The 15,953-nt window shown below is 50.8% G+C and overlaps 1 protein-coding gene across 8 annotated transcripts in view; it reads left to right on the forward strand.

Moving 5' to 3' along the window:
- Nucleotides 1-15,953, forward strand: part of RAP1GAP (RAP1 GTPase activating protein) — a 179,649-nt gene that overhangs the window by 135,051 nt on the left and 28,645 nt on the right. For all 8 annotated transcript variants that reach the window (XM_034753291.1, XM_034753284.1, XM_034753283.1 and 5 more), the window contains one exon: nucleotides 15,477-15,608. In XM_034753291.1, the coding sequence (XP_034609182.1) occupies nucleotides 15,477-15,608 (132 nt within the window). The remainder of the gene's footprint in view (nucleotides 1-15,476; nucleotides 15,609-15,953) is intronic.

Below are 15,953 nucleotides of genomic sequence, written 5' to 3' on the forward strand. Positions count from 1 at the left end.
AGCCCAGAGGGACAGACGGCCCCACGATTAGTCCTCCGACACCCCAGTAGAGATTTCAAAATGTCTCTTACCTCTGGCTTGGCGCCTGGGGTTCGAAGGGGAACAGTCTGTAGTAGCGGTCGCTGCCTCAGCCAGGCGTAGCCATCCGAGTCATATGGCACCAAATATTGTGGAAGAAACGAACTCCACTCTCAGGTTGGAAGCAACAAAATCAGAGACAACTTTATTCAGGACATGCAATTGCAAGGGAAGAACACAGCTGACAGAGAGCATCTCTGCCTCAGTTTCTTCAAAATACAAGCAATATCACACAAGCGTTTATACATTTTAGTGGCATGCATTAATTAAAAACATCTATAGTTTGTTTATGTTATGTCCTGCCCATTTCTGTATTTTCTCACTTCTGTTCTCAAACATCGCTATCTCAAGGCTGGGTCACACTGACTCTACTCTGCTGTCTTCCCACCCGCTTCTGACGTGAGCCCTGCTTCTACAGGTCCCACGATATTAAGCTAAGACTTAGCATGACAGTTGCTCTGTTTCTTATAACTAAGAGGCCTATCTTTAAATCCTTTAACCCTGTTTCCACACTGGGGAGGCTTGAGAATAATATATCAACCAATTGCCTTTAATAAAAGTACAGACCAGACCCTTTATTTTTACAACACTAAAAATCCATCAGGTTCTTAAAAGAACTACTTTATTATAAAGTGTGACAAAGTTCCTCCTCTACCTTGGTGGGTCCTGCACTTTTGGCAGATTTGCTCGCTTCACAGATTCACCCTGTGGGTCAGGAAACAGTCCAGAGACCTTCCCCTCTGGTAGAAGCTATAGTTCAGGTCAATTCTTCCGGTGTCTGATCAGGAGTTGGGAGGTATGGGTGGAATCCAGGCCCACCCTCTACTCTGGGTTCCAGCCCAGGGCCCTGTGGACTGCAGCTATTTAGAATGCCTCCTGGTACAGTTGCACGACACCTACAACTCCCTGGGCTACTTCCCCATGGCCTCCTCCCAACACCTTCTTTGTCCTCACCACCGGACCTTCCTCCTGATGTCTGATAACGCTTGTACTTCTCAGTCCTCCAGCAGTATGCCTACTCACTCTCAGCTTCTTGCACATCTCTTGCTCCCAGTTCCTCTCACACACGCTTCCTCTCCTCTGGCTCCCACTGGCTTGACTGGAGTGATCCCTTTTATAGCATCCGAGGGGCCTTAATTAGGGTCAGGTGCTTAACTGTCTCACCTGACTCTTAGCAGGTTAATTGGAGTCAGGTGGTCTATTAGCCTGGAGCAGCCCCTGCTCTGGTCACTCAGGGAACAGAAAACTACTTATCCAGTGGCCAGTATATCTCCCTTCTGCTACTCTGCTGTTCCCAACTGGGCTGGGTCTATCACAAAAGAAAAGTGTAAAAGAAGCACCTCTGTAAAATCAGGATGGATGATAATTTTACAGGGTGATAAGATTTAAAACACAGAGGATTCCCCTCTAGGCTCGACTTTAAAGTTACAAAAACAGGAATAAACCTCCCCCTTAGCATAGGGAAAATTCATAAGCTAAAACAAAAGATAATCTAACACATTTCATTGCCTTTACTTACAATTTCTATAATTTTAGATGTATCATTTTATGGATGAGGGGAAAGCAGTGGACGTGTTATTCCTTGACTTTAGCAAAACTTTTGATATGGTCTCCCACAGTATTCTTGCCACCAAGTTAAAGAAGTATGGGCTGGATGAATGAACTATAAGGTGGATAGAAAGCTGGCTAGATCATCGGGCTCAACGAGTAGTGATCAATGGCTCCATGTCTCGTTGGCAGCCGGTTTCAAGCGGAGTGCCCCAACGGTCGGTCCTGGGGCCAGTTTTGTTCAATATCTTCATTAATGATCTGGAGGATGGGTGGACTGCACTCTCAGCAAGTTTGCAGATGACACTAAACTGGGAGGCGTGGTAGATACGCTGGAGGGTAGGGATAGGATACAGAGGGACCTAGACAAATTAGAGGATTGGGCCAAAAGAAACCTGATGAGGTTCAACAAGGACAAGTGCAGAGTCCTGCACTTAGGATGAAAGAATCCCATGCACTGTTACAGACTAGGGACCGAATGGCTAGGAAGCAGTTCTGCAGAAAAGGACCTAGGGGTTACAGTGGACGAGAAGCTGGATATGAGTCAACAGTGTGCCCTTGTTGCCAAGAAGGCTAGCGGCATTTTGGGCTGTATAAGTAGGGGCATTGCCAGCAGATCGAGGGACGTGATCATTCCCCTCTATTTGACATTAGTGAGGCCTCATCTGGAGTACTGTGTCCAGTTTTGGGCCCCACACTACAAGAAGGATGTGGAAAAATTGGAAAGAGTCCAGTGGAGGGCAACAAAAATGATTAGGGGTCTGGAGCACATGACTTATGAGGAGAGGCTGAGGGAACTGGGATTGTTTAGTCTCCAGAACAGAAGAATGAGGGGGGATTTGATAGCTGCTTTCAGCTACCTGAAAGGGGGTTCCAAAGAGGGTGGATCTAGACTGTTCTCAGTGGTACCTGATGACAGAACAAGGAGTAACCGTCTCAAGTTGCAGTTGGGGAGGTTTAGGTTGGATATTAGGAAAAACTTTTTCACTAGGAGGGTGGTGAAGCACTGGAATGAGTTACCTAGGGAGGTGGTGGAATCTCCTTCCTTAGAGGTTTTTAAGGTCAGGCTTGACAAAGCCCTGGCTGGGATGATTTAGTTGGGAATTGGTCCTGCTTTGAGCAGGGGGTTGGACTAGATGACCTCCTGAGGTCCCTTCCAACCCTGATATTCGATGATTCTAAGGTATCTTTTCAAGAGATGGGTTACCTGGTCTCTCTCTCTCTCTATCCAGAGGTAACCAACAAAGAGAGCACAAATAACCCTCCTCCCCCCTGCCCCCGATTTAAAAGTATCTTCTTTTCCCATTGGTTCTTCTGGTGAGGTGCCAACTAGGTTAATTGAACTGATTAACCCCTTACAGGTAAAATGATTCTGTACCTCTGTCTGTACCTCTAGCCAGGAGGGATTTTAGGTTACTGCAGACATAAAGGTTGTTACCCTTCCCTTTATATTTATGACACGCCCCCCAAATCACAGACGGTGCTGGACAGCCTGCTCCACACTGGCTGTGATTTCTTCCTGGAGCTCTAGGAGACAACAGAGTTACTAAGACACATGCACCTTTAGATATACTATTGATTATATAAAAACTAACAATATTTCCCACATTTCAAGGACGATTTTAACCAGTTGATTCTGGGAAACTTTCACGGGACAGTGCATTAACCACTTTGTTAGAAGCTTCTGAAATGTGTTGTATTTCAAAATCAAAATCTTGGAGAGCTAAACTTCACCGAAGAAATTTTTTGTTATTTTCCTTGACAGTATGAAGCCACTTCAGCACAGCATGGTCGGTTTGCAAGTGGAAACGCCGTCCCCAAACTTATGGGCGTAGCTTTTCCAGCGCGTACACAATGGCGTAGCATTCCTTTTCGGTGATTGACCAGTGGCTTTCCCTCTCAGACAGTTTTTTGCTGAGAAACACGACAGGATGGAATTTTTGATCCGGTCCTTCCTGCATTAAAACTGCTTCCACACCACGCTCGGACGCATCTGTGATTACTAGGAACGGTTTGTCAAGGTCTGGGGCCCTTAGCACAGGGTCAGACATGAGTGTTGCCTTAAGCTGGTTAAAGGCCTTCTGACACTCATCAGTCCACTGAACTGCATTTGGCTGTTTCTTTTTGGTTAGGTCTGTCAGTGGGGCGGCGATTTGGCTGTAGTGCAGTACAAATCGCCTGTAATATCCGGCCAACCCTAAGAAGGATTGGACCTGTTTCTTAGACTTTGGGACAGGCCACTTTTGGATAGCATTCACTTTGGCCTGTAGGGGGTTGTAGTTCCTTGACCCACCTGGTGTCCAAAGTAGGTTAGACCTCTTTGACACTTTTTAACCTTAACAGTTAGTCCTGCCTCCCTTATGTGCTCGAAGACTTTTTCCAGGTTCTCCAGGTGTTCTGCCCATGAATCAGAAAAGATGGCCACATCATCAAGGTAGGCGACTGTAGATTCTCCCAGTCCTGCTAGGAGACCATCTACAAGTCTTTGGAAGGTGGCGGGAGCATTTCGCAGCCCGAAAGGGAGCACCTTAAATTCATACACCCCTGCCTGGATGACGAAGGCTGACCTTTCCTTGGCAGATTCATCTAGCGGTACTTGCCAGTACCCCTTGGTTAAGTTTAAGGTAGAGATGAATTGGGCATATCCCAGTTTTTCCAATAGCTCATCTGTGCGTGGCATTGGATAGTTGTCTGGGCGAGTTACAGCATTTAGCTTACGGTAGTCCATGCAAAAGTGTATTTCCCCATCTGGTTTGGGAACTAGAACCACTGGAGATGCTCATGCACTGTTAGAGGGCGGATTACCCCCATCTGTAGCATGTCCTGGATCTCCCGTTCTATAGCAGTTTTGGCTTGAGGAGCCACCTGGTAAGGTTGGGCTCTAATTGGGCGAGCATTACGTGTGTCAATGGAGTGGTACGTCCATTCAGTCCGTCCTTGGGTGGCTGAGAACATCAGCGCGAAGCTAGTGCACAGCTCCTTGATCTGCTGTTGCTGCATACGTCCGAGGGTCATTGAGAGGTTCACCTCTTCCACGCCACCGTCACTTTTTACTTGATAGTAGATACCTTCAGGCCACTCAGCGTCATCTCCTCCCTGGGCTGTAAACTGACAACCTTTAATTCTCTGGAATAAAAGGGCTTTAGAGAATTAAAATGGTACACTTTAAGCTTTAGAGTTGAGGTGGGGGATGCTATGAGATAGTTAACAGCTACCAGGCGCTCTTGGATCGTAAATGGCCGGTCCCACGATGCTTCCATTTTATGGGCCTGGAGCGTCTTCAAGACCATGACCTGGTCCCCTACTTTGAAGGAACACTCTCTGGAATGTTTATCATACCAGGCCTTTTGCTCTTTCTGAGCATCTTTTAGGTTTTCTCTAGCAAGGGCCAAAGAATGTCGGAGGGTGTTTTGTAGGTTGTTTACAAAGTCCAGAATGTTAGTTCCTGGAGAAGGCGTAAACCCCTCCCATTGCTGCTTCACTGACTATAATGGCCCCTTAACCTCACGGCCATACAAGTTTAAATGGTGAAAACCCTAAACTGGGATGTGGTACAGCCCTGAAGGCAAAGAGCAACTGCTGCAACACTAGGTCCCCATCATTGGAGTGTTCATTTACGAATTTACGTATCGTGACCCCCAAAGTTCCATTAAACTTCTCCACCAGGCCATTGGTTTGATGGTGGTAAGGGGTGGCAATCAAGTGGTTCACCCCATGAGCTTCCAAAGGCTTTTCATGGTCCCTGCCAGGAAATTAGTTCCCGAATCCATAAGGATGTCACCCTGGCAAAAATGTCTGTTAATGCCTGGCACACACTTTTAGCCCTGGTGTTGCTTAGAGCTACTGCTTCCGGCCATTGAGTGGCAAAATCCATGAAAGTCAGTATGTACTGCTTTCCTCTGGGCGTCTGTTTTGGGAAAGGACCCAGAATATCCACAGCTAATTGTGGAAATGGAACCTCAATTATGGGGAGTGGCTGGAGCGGGGCTTTGATCTGGTCTTGGGTTTTCCCCACTCTTTGGCACACCTCACAAGACCGGACATAAGTAGAAATGTCCTTGCCCATTCCTTCCCAGTGGAAGGACTTCCCCAAATGGTCTTTGGTCCTGTTCACCTTATCATGGCCACTAGGATGATTGTGGGCTAAGCTTAAGAGCTTTACCCAGTACTTAGTTGGAACTACCAAATGTCTTTGGGGATGCCAGTCTTCCTGGTGCCCACCAGAAAGAGTTTCCTTGTATAAAAGTCCTTGTTCTACCACAAACCGGGATCAGCTAGAAAAGCTGAGAGGCGGTGGGTTGCTCCGTACTGCCGTCCAAGCTCCCTGGAGGCTGTCATCTGCTTCCTGCTCAGCCTGGAACTGTGCCCTTGATGCTGGAGACATCAGTTCCTCACTGGATTGTGGACTTGGGCTTGGTCCCCCTGGAAGTGATGTAGGTGATGGGGCTGTTTCTGTTGACTGTGAACTGCTCTCCGCTGGTGCATTAGGTTGCATTTCAGGCTCCGGCTGAGCCTCTTGGGTAGGTTTATCTGCTGCTGCCTGTGCAGGCTCGGTAGTGCCCTCTGGCATTGGAGTTCTTCGACCATGGGATCGTTTTCCAAGAAGGAGGAGTGCTAGGCAGAGACGGGCTCCACCTAACGAAGAGAGGGAAGAGCATCTTCGCCAGCAGGCTGGCTAACCTAGTGAGGAGGGCTTTAAACTAGGTTCACCGGGGGAAGGAGACCAAAGCCCTGAGGTAAGTGGGGAAATGGGATCCTGGGAGGAAGCACAAGCAGGAGAGTGCAAGAGGGGAGGACTCCTGTCTCATGCTGAGAAAGAGGGACGATCGAGGAGTTATCTTAAGTGCCTATACACAAATGCAAGAAGCCTGGGAAACAAGCAGGGAGAACTGGAAGTCCTGGCGCAGTCAGGGAACTATGATGTGATTGGAATAACAGAGACTTGGTGGGATAACTCACATGACTGGAATAGTGTCATGGATGGATATAAACTGTTCAGGAAGGACAGGCAGGGCAGAAAAGGTGGGGGAGTTGCGTTGTATGTAAGAGAGGAGTATGACTGCTCAGAGCTCCGGTATGAAACTGCAGAAAAACCTGAGAGTCTCTGGATAAAGTTGAGAAGTGTTAGCAACAAGGGTGATGTCGTGGTTGGAGTCTGCTATAGACCACCAGAACAGGGGGATGAGGTGGACGAGGCTTTCTTCTGACAATTAGCAGAAGTTGCTAGATCGCAGGCCCTGGTTCTCATGGGAGACTTTAATCACCCTGATATCTGCTGGGAGAGCAATACAGCGGTGCACAGACAATCCAGGAAATTTTTGGCAAGTGTAGGGGACAATTTCCTGGTGCAAGTGCTGGAGGAACCAACTAGGGGCAGAGCTTTTCTTGACCTGCTACTCACAAACAGGGAAGAATTAGTAGGGGAAGCAAAAGTGGATGGGAACCTGGGAGGCAGTGACCATGAGATGGTCGAGTTCAGGATCCTGACACAAGGAAGAAAGGAGAGCAGCAGAATACGGACCCTGGACTTCAGAAAAGCAGACTTTGATTCCCTCAGGGAACAGATGGGCAGGATCCCCTGGGAGAATAACATGAAGGGCAAAGGGGTCCAGGAGAGCTGGCTGTATTTTAAAGAATCCTTATTGCGGTTGCAAGAACAAACCATCCCGATGTGTAGAAAGAATAGTAAATATGGCAGGCGACCAGCTTGGCTAAACAGTGAAATCCTTGCTGATCTTAAACGCAAAAAAGAAGCTTACAAGAAGTGGAAGATTGGACAAATGACCAGGGAGGAGTATAAAAATATTGCTCAGGCATGCAGGAGTGAAATCAGGAAGGCCAAATCACACTTGGAGTTGCAGTTAGCAAGAGATGTTAAGAGTAACAAGAAGGGTTTCTTCAGGTATGTTAGCAACAAGAAGAAAACCAAGGAAAGTGTGGGCCCCTTACTGAATGAGGGAGGCAACCTAGTGACCGAGGATGTGGAAAAAGCTAATGTACTCAATGATTTTTTTGCCTCTGTCTTCACGCACAAGGTCAGCTCCCAGATTGCTGCACTGGGCAGTACAGTATGGGGAGAAGGTGACCAGCCCTCTGTGGAGAAAGAAGTGGTTCGGGACTATTTAGAAAAACTGGACGTGCACAAGTCCATGGGGCCAGATGCGCTGCATCCGAGGGTGCTAAAGGAGTTGGCGGGTGAGATTGCAGAGCCATTAGCCATTATTTTTGAAAACTCATGGTGATCGGGGGAGGTCCCAGATGACTGGAAAAAGGCTAATGTAGTGCCCATCTTTAAAAAAGGGAAGAAGGAGGATCCGGGGAACTACAGACTGGTCAGCCTCACCTCAGTCCCTGGAAAAATCATGGAGCAGGTCCTCAAGGAATCAATTATGAAACATTTAGAGGAGAGGAAAGTGATCAGGAACAGTCAGCATGGATTCACCAAGGGGAAGTAGTGCCTGACTAACCTAATTGCCTTCTATGATGAGATAACTGGCTCTGTGGATGAGGGGAAAGCAGTGGATGTGTTATTTCTTGACTTTAGCAAAGCTTTTGATACGGTCTCCCACAGTCTTCTTGCCGCCAAGTTAAAGAAGTATGGGCTGGATGAATGGACTGTAAGGTGGATAGAAAGCTGGCTAGATCGTCGGGCTCAACGGGTAGTGATCAATGGCTCCATGTCTCGTTGGCAGCTGGTTTCAAGCGGAGTGCCCCAAGGGTCGGTCCTGGGGCCGGTTTTGTTTAATATCTTTATTAATGATCTGGAGGATAGTGTGGACTGCACTCTCAGCAAGTTTGCAGATGACACTAACCTAGGAGGCGTGGTAGATACACTAGAGGGTAGGGATCGGATACAGAGGGACCTAGACAAATTAGAGGATTGGGCCAAAAAAACACTGATGAGGTTCAACAAGGACAAGTGCAGAGTCCTGCACTTAGGACGGAAGAATCCCCTGCACTGCTACAGACTAGGGACTGAATGGCTAGGTAGCAGTTCTGCAGAAAAGGACCTGGGGGTCACAGTGGACGAGAAGCTGGATATGAGTCAACAGTGTGCTCTTGTTGCCAAGAAAGCTAACGGCATTTTGGGCTGTATAAGTAGGGGCATTGCCAGCAGATTGAGGAACGTGATCGTTCCCCTTTATTCGACATTGGTGAGGCCTCATCTGGAATACTGTGTCCAGTTTTGGGCCACACACTACAAGAAAGATGTGGAAAAATTGGAAAGAGTCCAACGGAGGGCAACAAAAAGGATTAGGGGTTTGGAGCACATGACTTATGAGGAGAGGCTGAGGGAACTGGGATTGTTTAGTCTCCAGAAGAGAAGAATGAGGGGGGATTTGATAGCAGCCTTCAACTACCTGAAGGGGGGTTCCAAAGAGGATGGAGCTCAGCTGTTCTCAGTGGTAGCAGATGACAGAACAAGGAGCAATGGTCTCAAGTTGCAGTGGGGGAGGTCCAGGTTGGATATTAGGAAAAACTATTTCACTAGGAGGGTGGTGAAACACTGGAATGCGTTACCTAGGGAGGTGGTGGAGTCTCTTTCCTTGGAGGTTTTTAAGTCCCGGCTTGACAAAGCCCTGGCTGGGATGATTTAGTTGGGAATTGGTCCTGCTTTGAGCAGAGGGTTGGACTAGATGACCTCTTGAGGTCCCTTCCAACCCTGATATTCTATTCTATGAGTTGTAGACGGGGTTGCAAGTGCTGGATTCAGTGCTGGCAGTGGTTCTGGTGCTGGTTGCTCTGCCCGTTCCGGTTCTGGGACTGGCTTTGGCTGGGTCTCTGGGACTGAATCCACTACAGCTGTTGTAGTCATTGGCAGGGGATCCGGTTTTACCACCTTAGTTTCGGGTTCTGGTAACACAGACTGGGCCCAGGTAGAAGGCTCAGGAACAGGGATAGGTGTGAAGGCTTGCTTAGCCTGGCTGCGGGTGACCATTCCCACCCTCTTGGCTAGCTTCACATGGTTGGCCAAGTCTTCCCCCAGCAGCATGGGGATGGGATAATCATCATAGACTGCAAAAGACCACATTCCTGACCAGCCCTTGTATTGGACAGGCAACTTGGCTGTAGGCAAGTTTAAAGAGTTTGACATGAAGAGTTGAATCGTCACGTCGGCCTCTGGGTTGATGAATTTGGGGTCCACTAATGATTGGTGGATAGCTGACACCTGTGCTCCAGTGTCCCTTCCCACCCACACTCACAGTTTCCCTTCGCTCTGAGGGTACCTGGAAGGCATCTGGGCCTGGGGAACTTTGGTGTGATTCTGGTGTAATGAACAGCAATCTGTTGGGGTTCTTGGGGCAGTTGGCCTTCACATGACCCAGCTTAGTACATTTAAAACATTGCCCAGCTGACTGGTCATTGGTTGCTGGAGACTGGTGTGGTGGGACAATAAGGGGTTTGGGGTTTTCCTTGGGATATAGGTGGGGCCTTGGGCTGCCCCCGGTGGTAGGGTGTTGTTTTGGGTTGTCCCTTCTGGTATCTGCTCCAACTGCTACTAGCTTTTTTCTTTTCTGCCACCTCCACCCATTTGGTTCCAATCTTCCCCGTCTCGATTACAGTTTTGGGCTTCCCATCTAGAATGTACCTTTCTATTTCCTCAGGAACACCCTCTAAGAACTGCTCCATTTGCATTAGTAAAGACAGATCTTCCAGAGATTTAACACTTCCTCCTGATACCCAGGTATCCCAATTTTTTACAATGTGGTAGGCGTGTCGGGAAAATGCCACGTCTGGTTTCCACCTTAGGGCTTTGAACCGCCAACAGGCATGCTTGGGTGTTAGCCCCATTCTAATTCTGGCCTTTTTAAAAAAAAGTTCATAGCTGTTCATGTGTTCCTTAGGCATTTCAGCTGCCACCTCTGCTAAGGGTCCACTGAGCTGCAGCCTCAGCTCCACCACATACTGGTCTGTAGAGATGCTGTACCAAGGCAGGCCCTTTCGAATTTTTCTAAGAAGGCCTCTGTATCATCGCCTACCTTGTAGGTGAGGAATTTTTTGGAATGGGGAGTGGTACCTGGAGAAAGATTTGTTAGGGTTATCTGGAGAACCCAACTTAGCCCTTTCCAGATCTAAGCACTTCAGCTCTAACTCTGAGTCCAAGCGTTTCACCTCCATTTCCATCTCCAAGCGTTTTGCCTGTTTCCTCTCCTCTGCTTCCAACTCCAAGCGCTTTAAGGCCATCTGTCTTTCATGTTCTTTCTGTCTCTCTCAGCTTCCAATCTGGCCAATTCTAGTTTCTTTTGGACCTCATTTCCATCATCCTAGCCTTCCTGCGCTTAGCCTAGCCTAATCCGAGAGCTAGAAAGAAACAAAAAAAAAACCAGCTTGTGAATTCCCTTGCAGGAACTTAATTACTCTGCCCTCAGGCAGAGAAGAAAAAAAAGTCCAGCTGCTCTCAGCTTAAAAAAAAAAAAAAAAAAAGTGTCCTTTTTAAAAAAAAACCTCTTTGGTTTTCAAGCCCAAAATAAAAAAATTGTCCTTTTAATATCCTGAGGTCTGTGCTTCTGGTTCAAAATGAACCCACCGCGCTGCCACCATATCAAGGTTCCCTCCCCACTCTAAACTCTGGGGTACAGATGTGGGGACCCGCATAAAAGACCCCCTACGCTTATTTCTACCAGCTTAGGTTAAAACTTCCCCAAGGCACAAATCCTTTCCTTGTCCTTGGACAGTATTGCTGCCACCACCAAGTGATTTAGACAAAGATTCAGGAAAAGAACTACTTGGAGTTCCTATTTCCCCACAATATCCCCCCAGACCCCTTCCCCCCCTTTCCTGGGGAGGCTTGAGAATAATATACCAACCAATTGCCTTTAATAAAAGTACAGACCAGAACCTTTATTTTTAGGACACTAAAAATCAATCAGGTTCTTAAAAGAAGAACTTTATTATAAAGAAGAAAGTAAAAGAAGCACCTCTGTAAAATCAGGATGGAAGGTAATTTTATAGGGTGATAAAAAGATTTAAAACACAGAGGATTTCCCTCTAGGCTCAACTTTAAAGTTACAGCAACAGGAATAAACATCCCTCTTAGCATAGGGAAAATTCACAAGCTAAAACAAAAGATAATCTAATGCATTTCCTTGCCTTTACTTACAATCTCTGTAAGTTTAGATGTATCATCTTAAGGTATGTTTTCAAGAGATGGGTTACCTGTTTGGTCTCTCTCTCTCTCTCTCTATCCAGAGGGAACCAACAGAGAGCACAAACAACCACTCCCCAATTTAAAAGTATCTTCTTGTCCCATTGGTCCTTCTGGTCAGGTGCCTACTAGGTTAATTGAACTGATTAACCCCCTTATAGGCAGTGATGAGCTCCCAAAATCCTAAGAACTGATTCCTTACCGGGTCCTCGGTGGCACTTCGGCAGCGGGGGAGGGGGGGGGTCTTCACTCGCTCCGGGTTTTCGGCAGCAGGTACTTCACCCGGAGCGAGTGAAGACACACACCCCCACCCGCTGCCAACGTGCTGCTGAAGACCCGGTAGGGAACCGTGCGGTGAGTACAAGCCCCCACGTGCCTGTCTCCCCCACCACCACTCATCTGACCCCAATGCACGTCCTGCCCCCGACTGCCCCCCTCAGAACCCACAACCCATCAACCCCCTCCCCCGCTCCTTGTCCCCTGACCACTCCCTCCCGAGACCCCCTACCCTAACTGCCCCCCAGGACCCCACCCCCTACCCAACTTGCCCCGCTCCCTGTCCCCTGACTGCCCCGACCCCATCCACCACCACCCCGACAGACCCCCGGAACTCCCATGCCTACCCAAAGCCCCCCGTTCCCCGTCCCCTGACCCCCCCCCAGAGGCTCTGCCCCCTCCAACCGCTCCCTGCCCCTTATCCAACCCCTCCTCCCAGCCCCGGCCTGCCCCCCTTACCATGCTGCTGTGTAAGGATGCTGCGTGGCCACTGGAGCTTGCAGCCCCACCCCCTTACCATGCCGCTCAAAGCGGCAGGAGCTGCAGAGCTTCCCAGAGCGCTTGCGCCGGCAGCGCGGTGCACTGGGGCTCTGCGGGGGAGAAGGGAAGTGGGAGAGGGGCTGGGGGAGCCTCCCCAGCTGGGAGCTCAGGCGGGCCTGGCAGATGGTTCCACGGGCCGAATGTGGCCGGCGGACCGGAGTTTGCTCACCCACCCGCCCCTTTAGGAACCGGTTCTACACTGGCTTCTAAATTTAACAACCGGTTCTTGCGAACCGGTGTGAACCGGCTCCAGCTCACCACTGCTTACAGGTAAAACGATTCTGTACCTCTGTACCTCTGGCCAGGAGGGATTTTGTGTTACTGCATACATAAAGGTTGTTACCCTTCCCTTTATATTTATGACAACAATCAATTGTCTTAGTTGATGGGAGCCATCAAGATTCCAAACCACCATTAATGGCCCACACTTTGCATAATTACAATGGGACCTCCAAGTTATATTTCATATTTCTAGTTTCGGATATCGGAATGATACATTTATACAAATAGGATGATCACACTCAGTAGATTATAAGCTTTGCAATGATACCTTGCAAGAGACCTTTTGCATGAAGCATATTCCAGTTATATTCACACTTATTAGCATATTTTCATAAAAGCATATGGAGTACAGCATCACAGGCTGGCCTGGTGGCCCAGCCATCTTTGCAGAGGGCTCAATGCTCCCCGTGACAGAGCTGCCTGCGAGTGGCCGGTGTGCTGAGTTTGCTGATCAGTTTTGCTGTCTAGGTTTCACCTGTGGGAGCTCCGGCTCCTGCCCACCTGGCCCAGGGGGCGCACCCAAGTTCCCAGCAATGCTGTGTCGCACAGGGCACAGACGGACTCGCCTGGCCCTGCTAACCTGGCCTGGATGGGTGGGGTAGAGAAGTGTGTCCAACTGCTCCCCAGGGACCTAAGGGGTATGTCAGCTCTCAGGGGAGCCTTAAATCCATAGAGGACAAGGGTGACTCTGGATCTGGCTCCCAGGCCTTGGCCTGCACTAAGCAGGTTGATGAGAGCTGCACTGTCTCCTGCATGCCCCCTGGCATGGGGACAGACCTAGCCAAGGAGGAGAGAGGGGACGTGACTGCAGACTAGCGGTGAGGTGCATAGTGTCTACCCCTGACTCTTGGGCACATCCGCAGCTCCCCATATTAGCCAGCAGGGAGCACTAATAAGCAGGACTCCCATTGTCTCCTCCTCCCCACGTCTGTCTCTCTCCCAGCCTGGCTGGCAAGCACCTGCCTGAGTCAGCCTCTTGCATGGCACTGGCACCCCACCGGTGCCTGCCTGTGGCACTCACCACAGTCCATGCTGAAACACAGCATTGGAGCTGGGGCAGAGCCTGGCAGTGGGCCACACTGGCACCCATCTCACCCTGCTGCAGCAAAAGCTCCTCCAGGCAAATGCCCCTTCCTGAGGACTCAGCCATGGCACCTGCCTCCAGGCAGGCCCTTCACGCACAGGAGGGGTGCTGAGCTGGCCTGCCCCAGCAGAAGGACTGTAGCCCCTTGGGCAGTGGGGTCACTCCTACACAGGGGCATCGGGGCACTGGGAAGTTATGGCTGCAGGGTTGAAAGGGACTGATGGAGTTGGGTGCCCAATGCCCAGGGGATCTCCACACCTTTGAAAACACCAGCCTAGGTGACTTGTTCAAGGTCACACAGGAAGGCAGAGTTGGGAATAGAACTCAGGAGTCCTGGCTGCCCTAGACCCTACTCCCTTCCAGTGCGGAGGGTGTCCTGGCTGCCAGTGCCGTTTTGAGCACTAGACACGAGCCCTTCCAGAGCCGAGAGTGGAACCCAGGAGTCCTGGTGCCGGTCCTTGCTCTCAGCGCTAGCCGCGTCGGCTTTTGGGTTCCTTTGTTTGGTGGGACAGGAGAGTGAAACATGTCCCAGGCTGTCCTGTGCATCCCCCCAAGGAAGTACAGGTGAACTGAAGTGTGCAGTTCTCCTTTCTGTTAGTTACAGCCCCAGGCCAGGAGCCGGATGTGCTGTCCGCCCCCAGCTCCTCTCTGCCCTGGTCCCAGCGCTGAGCCAGCCGCTGCCAGCCCACCCCAGCCCAGCTGGGGGGTGTCAAGGAAATGCAGGTGCCCTAGGGCGGGGCTGGGAGGAGGAGCTGCTCAGATGGGGCTGGCATTGGGCCAGGAGCTTGGTACAAACTGGCAAACAGCACCGGGAAGCCTGCAACGGGGAGTGGGCCGCTTTACTGTGCCCCCCAGCTGGGCAATTGCCCCTCCAGTCTGCTCATGCTCTCTGTGCTGGGGGGGGGGGGGCAGCGTGTGGGGCCAACAGTACGGGGGCTGTTGGCCTCGGCTGTCCCCCACCCACTAGGAGTTCACTGTTCCCGAGGCGAGAAGTCACTGTGTGGAGTTCCCTGCCACCTGGGCTCATAGGCCACATCCAGTGAGTGGGTCGTCCTACAGCCATTCATGTAGGCTGGCGGCTGGTTATCAATTCTCATGCCACAGGACAGCAGCTGGTTGCTGCAGGGTCAGGCAGGAACCCCCAGTCCCACCATGCTACATAAATTAGTGGGAAGGGGGCTTTTGCCTCCTGGAGCATCAAGAGTTCTCCGTTGCTGGGGCCTGGCTCGTGGTCCAGGCCCACCCAGCACAGCCCATTCTCAAGGTGACAGGCCCAGCACATGCCGCCACACACTGCCGTTTGTCCGGGGGAGCCGGTGTTGGGGGATGGGGTTTGTCTCAGGCTCTGCTTCCCACAACCCCTTCCTTGGTCCCTGGAGCGTGTCCCGATGTCTCTCCCCTCCAGCCTGCTGCAGCTCTGTGCTTGGGCCCAGGGATGGCCAGCGGCTATGGGCTGGTGACCCTGAGCACAGTGCGGAAGCAGCGCAGGCAGCGAGTGATAGCGAATGAATTCCCTTCCAGCGCGTGATCCGCAGCCGCAGCCAGTCCATGGATGCCATGGGCCTCAGCAGCAAGAAGCAGAACACGGTGTCCACCAGCCACAGCGGCAGCTTCGGCCACAACAACCCAGACATGGCCAAAACAGCGGGCATAGTGAGTGTGACCGTCCCCGCATCCCTGCTGGGCCTGCTTCTGCTCTGAGCCCCGCCCCCTGCTCTGAGCCCCACCTGCCTGACCCCATCCTGCCCTGAGCCCTGCCTCCTGCTCTGAGCCCCGCCTGTCTGACCCCATCCTGCCCTGAGCCCCGCCCCCTGCTCTGAGCCCTGTCTGACCCCATCCTGCCCTGAGCCCCGCCCCCTGCTCTGAGCCCTGTCTGACCCCATCCTGCCCTGAGCCCCGCCCCCTTCTCTGAGCCCTATCTGACCCCATCCTGCCCTGAGCCCCGCCCCCTGCTCTGAGCCCCACCTGCCTGACCCCATCCTGCCCTGAGCCCCGCCT

The sequence above is a fragment of the Trachemys scripta genome, chromosome 19 (assembly GCF_013100865.1).
Source record: "Trachemys scripta elegans isolate TJP31775 chromosome 19, CAS_Tse_1.0, whole genome shotgun sequence".
In the NCBI taxonomy this organism is placed as follows: Eukaryota; Metazoa; Chordata; order Testudines; family Emydidae; genus Trachemys; species Trachemys scripta.